Below are 9,412 nucleotides of genomic sequence, written 5' to 3' on the forward strand. Positions count from 1 at the left end.
CCGTGCAGCCCCTCAGCTGCCTGATTTAAGAGTTCAGACATGTGGAGTGTATGAGCAGGGTGCTGCTGTTTGGACTGGACATGTGTTGCAGGGCAGAGTGTGACACACACGCCAATACAAAAACACACACAGACACACATTTAACCATCAACAGTGTTAATGGTTAAATAAACCAACCAGACTGCTGCCCCCTCCCCTGTTACACTTACTTTCCATAACTCTCATGTACCTCCTTCCCACCCTCTTTCCCTCTCTCCCCCCTCTCTCTCTCACTGCCTCTCCACTCTCACTCTCCCCTTCTATTAAGTTTCACACGTCTCTTCCTCCTGAACTGAGCAACACAGCAAACAGGTCAGATTTATTCTTACTTTTCACTCCAGTGCATTAGCAGGCTGTTGCAGATAGTTGTTAGAGGAAGTGTATCAGTGTTTGATCTAAGTCTGTGTGTACACACTTCTCCTCTGCACCACAGTTTTAGTTGCAGTCTGAAGCACAAACGAGAGTCTAAAGAATCCTTAATCATAAAGAAAGCATCTGTCTGATTTATCCCCGCCTGGCAGGCTCTAACGCCTACGATCATCCTGTGGTTAATATGGATGTAATGTGATCGAGGTTTGTAATTCTACGATTACTAACTTGGCTGTCAGCAGCTGCAAGTCTTCATATTCTTCATTACAGTTAATGTTGGAGTATTCTAATGCACGGCTGATATTCCAAACCTTTGGTTAACTAAACTCTTGCATAGACTTTCTGCTCTCTAATTGTCTCATTAAAGTTTAGAAGTTTATAACCTTTTTTACAATGTTTTTGTTGATGCACAATACATCATTAACGTTATACGTCTGGCAGAGTAATAGCATGATGATAAAACTTTATATTACTCCACAAATCTGTTAAAGCATTCTTTTTCAGCCATTTTAAACTTTTCTGTCACGTGGTTACTGCTTTAACTGCAGTGCACTAATTCTTTTATATAATTTGCACGCGTACACTCAGCCACTTTATTAGGTACACCTGTTTAACAGCTTGTTAACACAAATATCTATTAAGCAGCACCTCATATTCTTTAGGCATGTAGACATGGTCAAACTGACCAGCTAATGTTTAAACTGAGCATCATAATGGAGAAGAAATGGGACTTAAGTTGCTTCCACTGTGCCATAGTTGTTTGTGCCGGACAGGCTGGTCTGAGTATTTCAAAAACTGCTCATAATCTGGGATTTGAACCGTCTGTAGAGTTGAAGCAGATGTCCTGTGTACCTAATAAAGTGGCCGATGGATCGCTCTACATATAACCTGTTCTTTTCAAGTTCTTCTTCTGCTGAGGTTCATGTGGTGCCTCTACTAAATAAAACCTCTGATGCAGTCAGCACAAAGCTCGGAATTAAGTAATCTACCAACTGTGTGTGTGTGTGTGTGTGTCTGCTGGTGCTGCCCTCCTAACTAACCGGGCCCCTGGCCCTCATTATGTGACCTGTTGCTCTGCACAGCAGAGTTAATTACACACACACACACACACACACACACACACTGTCAGGAGGTTCAGGCATGAATTATCACCTCTCATGCACCCTGCACAGAGTGGCGACGCTGGTCTGCGCTGTCACTCACTCCAAAGGCCCCTCACTCACAGTCTGAAATAACAGAAACAACTTTATTAGCCAGGACTCATCTACAGTGCAGAATCTCACACACACACACACACACACACAGAGTGAAAAATGGCTGCAGATTCCCAGTGTTTGTTGGCACATGTAATGTAGGATGGGAGGTATTTGTGGCAACTTATTATCCCCTCAGATCAAAGCGGGATCCGCGTCTAAGCCGGAGATAGTGTACCTGCTCGAGGATGAGGTCTGTTGTCAACTCCTCTGGGAAAATGTAAGATGGGTGGTCCAGTCTGGCGCTGTAGTGTTCTGTCTCACCTTGACCCTGCACCAACTCCCACTAGTTCCATCCAGCCCAATTGTTTCTTCATCTGGAGCAAAATCTGCCTTTCAGGGAAATGCCATATGTCTTATCTATCGCTGGCTGAGAGCATGTCGTATGACTTTTAGGGAGGGGATACTGTAGATGCTGATAAAGCTGTGGGAAATGAAATATTACGCTGGCGATGAAAGGATTTTGCTCCTGTGAAGCATATGCCGGCTGCTCTTTCATCTTTCTGTTTCATCTCTCTCTCTTTCAGACGACTGGAAGAAAAACAGACTGTAGCTGTCCTGGACCTGCCTCCATGTCTTCCCATTTTATCATCACCTATCGTCATCTGCCCTCCACTTAATTGTAGCTCCATTCGTATCACTTTCTGTCAAATTTAAGTCTTCATTTTCACTCAATGCTCTTGCCATTGTAACTCCATCCATCACAGGATTGTCGATAGCTGTGTGAAAAGCTGTAATCACTTCCAAATCGAGAACCTATCAAACCTCTCCTCAATTTCTTCTTAATCGTCCTTCAATATCCTCATCTAAAGTCTGTAGTCCCATCCCATCCCCTTCTCGGTCGGGCCCGGCCAGTTGAGATCAGTATGTGGTCCAACTTCTTCGTGCAGCAGGATGAGGAGGGTCGTCACGGTGTGGCAGGGGCTGGACAAGGGGGAATGGGTGGAATGAAAGGAGGACGGGGACAGAGGCGACCCCCCAAGATGAGCGACAGCCAGGAGGGGAAGATCAAGCTGGCCTTCTTTGTCGCCATCATCGGTGTAACCCTGACAGTGTTGGGCATGGGGACAGAGTTTTGGGCAGTGCTGGCCCAACCAAAGAATTTCAGCGGCAACCAAACGTGTCAGATGGCCCATTACGGCCTTTGGAAGGGCTGCATCCGCACACTATGGGTGGCCGATATAGACCCAGAGAGGTTGAGCTGCGGCCCTGCTGAACTACCTGGAGGTGAGACCTCTGGTCTGTGTGTGTGTGTGTGTGTGTGTGTGTGTGCAGGTGATGTGTGTCAATGTGTCTGTGGTCATTTCCCCTCACTGTGCGCTCATGTCTGATTTTTCTGCAGACCGAACAGTGCAGCCATGCGATATGAAATACTGTCAGTTATAAAACTGAATTTATTACAAAAAAGATGCTTCTGAGGCGCTGCGAATCAGTCATTGTGAAAGAAGCAATCGCCACACTCTCTGCCATCCTCACTGATGTGAAAACAGAGGGAGCAGGCATAACTAATAGGATATAAACCCCCCTGGGAACACGTGTACATCTGTAGGTTCTTATCTGAAGCCATAAGAGACCATGCCATCGCCATAGTTTTAAGCTTTGGTTTGTATAGTATTATTTTTCTTTGCATGTTAACCCTGCAAACTAATATACAAAGGCTAGTTGTGAAGCACTTTGCATATACATTATATGTATCTAGGTCATCCTAGAGATAATGTAGCTAATAATGCTTCAAAAAAGAGCACTCTAAATCTACTTAATGACCACTCAATGAACTACTCTTCACATCCATGTGTCACTACACTGTTTGTGTGATTTTCTCTCAAATGGCCTCTGTGTCTGTGTCTCGCTGCATCCAAGAGGAAAGATGGTCGTTGTGTGTGTGTGTGTGTGTGTTCTTGTATTTGTTACTTCTTTAGGATCTTTTATGACATAAACACTTTGTCAGGACCTAGTCATGGGTGTCAAAGCCATTTTATTTCAGGGGCCACATACAGCACAATTGGATATGATTGCAAGTGGGCTAGACCAGTAAAATAATAGCATAAAAGCCTATAAACAACAAGAATGCCACAAGTTTTCCTTTGCTTTGCATTTAATGAAGTAAGATTAAAAAAAACAAATCAGTGCAATTTCAACAATTTTATGGCTGAGTTTACCTTTTACACATGTGCATTACAACTTACAGATGACAGTGGATTTACAACGGGACAGAACATTTAGTCACAGGTATCTGGAACTGTAAAATGTAGTATTTCACATTATGATTAGAATTTAATCATAATGAGACATTTTCACCCTCTGGTGGGCCGGTTCTGTTCCGCGGGCCGTACGTTTGACACCCCTGCCTTAAGGCTAAGATTTGAATTGTGCTTAGGTTAAGGTTAGAGTAAGGCATGAACTGGTTATGGTTAAGGTTGGGGATAATGCTCAGATAACATTAAGACTGTCCAAATGAATGGAAGTCAGCATAGTGTCCTGAAGGAGTAGCTGCACAAACATGTGTGTGTGTGTGTGTGTGTGTGTAGAGCCGCTATGTTTCTGACTATCTCCCTCACACTATTGGCCCACGCCGCCTGTCGCAGATGGCTGTGGGCTGTGTTTGGAGAAAAAACAACTGTTTTTTTCTGCTTCTGCATTTCCCGTCCCTGTTTCACGTGCCTCTGGCTCTTGTCCTGAGCAAAACGTGGCCCACTGATGCCGAGCGTGTCGTCTCAAGACCAGCTCTCCGTCTTCGCCCGCCTGTTTGGGAGGAACATGACGGCTCAATAATTACAGCCTGGGCAGGAGTAGTGAGAGCAAAATGGGTTGGCTGTGATAGCATCATTAAAATCACAAGGCTGATAAACTGAAGTGTCTGCTTGGATAAAACATGTTTGCGAAATGTGCTCGAGCACAAACATGTTGGTGTGCGAAAAACAATGTGTGAGGAGTGTGTGTGTGTGTGTTTGTGTACGAGCATGTGGTCATCGTGCTTGTGAAGCCAAGTGGAATCTGACTACTTCACAGTTTTTGTCTAAATATAGTGAGTGAGGATCATGGAAGAGAGACAGAGCAGGACCGAGGGAGAGAGAGAGAGAGAGAGGGAGAGAGTGTTTAATGCAGTATTAAACAAACCCTCTGTTTCCTTCCCCCTCTTGAAATCTCCTGCTCCCCTCACCTCCTTCTTCATCTGTGGCTCCCCTCGCTCTTCCCCTTCACTCACCACCCCTCCATCTGCCTGCAGTTCACTCCTACTTCTCTCTGCCATCTTGCCCTCTGAACCTCTATCCATATTTCTTCCGCCCCCCCCCTTCATCTTGTGCTCACCCTCTTCCTCTCACTCAGATCACATTCTCTGTCTTCCATCTGCCCTTCCTCTCGTCTACCTCTCTGTCTTGCACCCTCAGTGTTTCGCTGTCTTTCACCCTCTTTGGCGGCACCGTGTGTGCCTTGTTGAGCAGTGTGTGTGTGTGTGTGTGTGTGTGCGTGTGTGTGTGTGCAGCAGTAGTGTGTGTCTCTGGGTATTCCAACTAATGCTCAACACATGGATATAAATAGGAATAGGAATGATGCCTGCAAGGACAGAGTGCATGGATGCATAGGAGGCACATCGCAGAAGACCAGCAGCCATCCATGAGAGCATGTGTGTGTGTGTGCGCGCGTGTGTGTGTGTGATCTCTTTTGTCTAAGCTTTTTTTTTTTTTTCACCCCCCCTCCACCACAGAATCCAACTGCACCTACTTCAAATTCTTCACCTCTGGGGAGAATGCAGTTATATTCAAGAAGACGACTAACAAGAGTGAGACATCACGCCTTCCCCTGCTATTTTCTGATGTACACATACAAAGTTACACTTTCACAACAGCTGCTCTAAATATAAAGCCGTTCACTGCTGTGCTCACAGGCCCAAGCGGGTTGTTTTTTTGTTTTTTTGTTTTTTTTTTGGTACGTTTTAGCCCATTAACTTGTGCTGCCACCCGGTTTCCAAAGCAAAGCCATAAGCTATCAGGCTGATTAATGTGTTTACCTTACTGGAGATTAGCTGGTTGTACATCACATAGAACATAAACTCATCATCAAGTGTCTGGGAAATCTACTTCAAAAATCCTTTTAATGTAAACTTCCTGTTTAATGTCATTGATATGTATGGACATTTATACATCAACAGCACATATTTAAATGTATTTGGTGTGTTGTGGACTTAATTAAACCAACTACACTTATATTTTGCATGAAAGTAGCTCTGAACAGTTGTATGACTCTATCTGACACTCCGTTGCAACACTAGTTAGGTGAGTTAAATCATTTGTGCTAATATTCAAGTTCTTACATTTAGCATGTTTGTGTACTAAAATGTCTAGATTAAAGGGGATCAACATAATAATTCCAAAACAAAGAGATGTAATATTTTTCATGTTCGCTGTCCTCTTTGTTGTTTCTTCCTCTTATAACTAGAGCCTTTTATCTGTTGTATATCTTGAGTGAAATAATCATTCGTTGAACTGGTGTCAAAAACAATAAACTGGCTCTAACTCTTTTAGATGTTTTCTGGCGGCGCACCTGCTCAGTTTTACAATGCCAATAAAATATGTTTTAAACAGAGCCAGCGCTGGAAAAGGCACAACTTTGTCCCTTCTTCTATTTTATGCACTTCTTGTTTGTGCACTTGTTCTATTGCTAAAATGCACCAGTTTGCACACAGGACGTCAAAATAACTCTACAGTATTGTGGATTTATAAAATAATAGATACCGGCTTCAACGACTAATGTTCACACTTGTATACTTTTACTTCTTCTCTTCTTGTCGTGACTTTCTGCTCTCTTTTCCAGCCCTAAATCTCGCAGCAGCTATCTTGGCTCTTTTGAGTCTGACCATGATGGTCATGGGCTCCATCTGCATCGCCATGTCCCTGAGCAAAGGAGTGCAGTTCTTTCTTAAGCCGGCCTCCTTCTGTTTCATCCTATCAGGTGAGAGACGTCACTGGGATGGGACACAACGACATTTAACCAGGAAGCCCCTTAAAGATAGAAATCTCTTTTATGATCTGACATTGGGTGATAGACGGGGTACACGCTGGACAGTTCACCAGTCCATCACAGGGCCACATAGAGACGAACCATCCACTCTCACAGTCACACCCATGGTCCATTTAGAGTGTCCAATTTACCTAATCCTCATATTGCATGTTTTTGTGGGAGGAAACCCACGCTCACACGGGGAGAACATGCAAACCCCATGTAGAAAGGCCAATGTCAACCCTTAGATCTTGGTAAGAAGAAGGTAAAGTTGTCTGACTGTGTTTTTGAGAGCAGAATAATTCAAAAGCTAAAGGACAGATCTCCGTGGTTATCTGGAACCAGATTCAGGACTTCTTTTTAGAACAAGTGTTGGAGGAGTCTAGAATAGTGCGTGATGATTTGGTTTTGACCTCCTGCTCATCTTTCCCTCTGTGCAGGTGCCCTGGTCCTTCTCTCCATCCTGATATTCCACCAGTCAGTGCTGGCCTTGTTGTCCAGTGACCACTCCATACCTTTACACCATGAACTGTCCTGGTCAGTGGCCTGCGTGGGCGCAGCGGGGGTCACTCTTATTTTCGGAGGCGTCCTCTTCATCATCCTCTCTCTTCCTTTCAGCCCGTGGCAGAGATGCTTCCCACACAAAAATAGCAGCACCTAGCATTTAAACACTGAGACATACACTACACCACAAACATACATAGTTAAGTAGTTAAGTATTTTTTTTTTTAATGTTTTTGCTTAACAGTTAGTGAAGTGTAAAGAGAGTTTGTCCGAGGAGTCATCAGAGGTCTTAAACGTTTGGAGGAAAAGTCCTTTGGTAGAAAACAGTTGGAAGAAATGACAATGCTACAACTGCCTGTGGTGTGTTTACTTCAGTTTACTACAATTACTTTCAAGTTTAAGGAATTCATTTTTATACTATCTAACTTTTTCTAGGGGGCTTGAAACATGAAAGCCTATTTCTGCCTAGGAAAAAAATAAAAAGTGAGTTATACACTATAGCAGTTTTTTTTTAAATCAATGGAATGGATGAAACTACGTGTTAGAAATCACAGTTGAGGAATTCATCTGTTTTATGACTTGACAATGCCATGACTAAAGGTTAGTTAGTGTGCTAGTTAAACTTCAAATATGCACACGTTAACAAAACACTGTGGTTTGTGACAGCTTTGGGGACCTTTGTTGTCATTTCTACAATAAGACACACAAGGAAAGTTTGACAAGAGACAGACAACTGGTTCATTTTCATATTTGGTTGAGTCATCCATCCACTGCCACTGTATTTGCTATACTACAGGTTTTTGACACACTTTCAAAACTCTGACTCACTGTGTATTTTCTTTTTTTTATCATTCACAACCTTTCATGTGTTATTTTTCTTCTCCTGGCACAAATGAGAGTTCTTGTGCACTATCAGGATGTGTCATCATCATCATCAACATGTTCACGATAATATTAGTGTGAATGATGTCATGCCATGTCATGTGTGCTACATGTTGACTTATCAATCAATAATATTCTAGCAGTCAGTCCTAGTGTTACCTGATCAACAAGAGGCATTGGTCATTCATATTTATTACCCACGTCTGTTGTACAAATTATTGGACGAATGCTGCTTCAGTAAATGAATATAAGGTGAATTAAATCAACTGTGAGAAGAATTGTATATGGACTCACTTAATAAGCTCAGATCTGTATATAACATAAATGTGTCTATTTTTGGTGAATGGTCACCGTTTGTCGAGTTGTCAATGTATTTGCAATATGTACGCACTGTGTCACGCAGTAAGCTCATTTCATGCTATTTTACAGAATACACTGTGCTTGTTTCTATTCATACATATATATATATATATATATATGTATATATAAATTCAGTATATGGTATGACGTCTGCTTTTCATTAAAGGGATTTGACATAAGAGCATTGCCTCCCTTTGTTTTGTTTTTTGACACGACACAATATCTGACAAGTCGAGCTTGACTTTCACAAATCTTCCCCCGTTCTCGGCGTGACTCGTAACCATTCTGCCAGACAACCACCTCCCTCAAACCTGCTCCTCTAAAATTAGGCCGGCGCTTACCGCAATGCATTTCACTGCAGAGGTTGGGAAACCTTACCCTTGAATTTCAACTATGTAACCCCCACCCCCACCACCACCACCAACCCTACATCCTCATACCTGTGTGCCCCTCCTCTCCCCCCCGCCCCCCCCCCCAGACCTCAGTGCGTCACTTTCCCTGCTGTCCGTAGAAAAGGTCAGGGTCACCAATACTCCACTGATCGGCCCCATTCACACTGACCGCTGTTAAAAATCAGTGACGTCCCAGTAACCGCTCTCGCGCCCAGGAAGTCAAGTGGCGTCCAGACGGTCACATTTGCTCACATGCTAACCATCACGCACTCACAAGCACATGCTTTTCAACTCCCACTGGACTGAAACTGAACCCACATGACACACTATACTGGTTGTATATATAGCTGTTAATAGTTACTGGGACAAGTGACAAGTGGTGCATGGGCAATAGGTGCTTGTTTGTAAATGGAAGTGGACTTCCCAGAATTCTTGATGGAGCTGTAGATTGACAGTGGAGGCGCATTGAACAGGAAAACCTCATATATCATATCTATATTTGAAGATTCGAGACGTTACAGCATGCTGCTGGTGCTGTGCCTATGCTGTGAGTCTGGCAGCTTCTACTTGTTCCTCCACTGCGACTCTATCTAGATTGCAACAGGTATTATAATA

General features: G+C 43.4%; 1 protein-coding gene across 2 annotated transcripts; it reads left to right on the top strand.

Moving 5' to 3' along the window:
* Window positions 1–259: 259 nt before the first annotated feature.
* cacng6b (calcium channel, voltage-dependent, gamma subunit 6b) lies at window positions 260–8,586 on the top strand. Of its 2 annotated transcripts, none has more exons than XM_058648544.1 (5): window positions 260–351; window positions 2,189–2,888; window positions 5,368–5,442; window positions 6,474–6,611; window positions 7,100–8,586. In XM_058648544.1, exons 2-5 carry the CDS (start codon window positions 2,528–2,530, stop codon window positions 7,318–7,320), a joined length of 795 nt encoding a protein of 264 aa, XP_058504527.1. In that variant the 5' UTR covers window positions 260–351; window positions 2,189–2,527; the 3' UTR covers window positions 7,321–8,586. The 2 variants fall into 2 exon arrangements, with proteins under 2 accessions (XP_058504527.1, XP_058504526.1); XM_058648543.1 differs by lacking the exon at window positions 260–351 and adding an exon at window positions 372–612.
* Window positions 8,587–9,412: the final 826 nt, after the last annotated feature.

Source organism: Solea solea, chromosome 13 (assembly GCF_958295425.1).
Source record: "Solea solea chromosome 13, fSolSol10.1, whole genome shotgun sequence".
Taxonomy (NCBI): Eukaryota; Metazoa; Chordata; class Actinopteri; order Pleuronectiformes; family Soleidae; genus Solea; species Solea solea.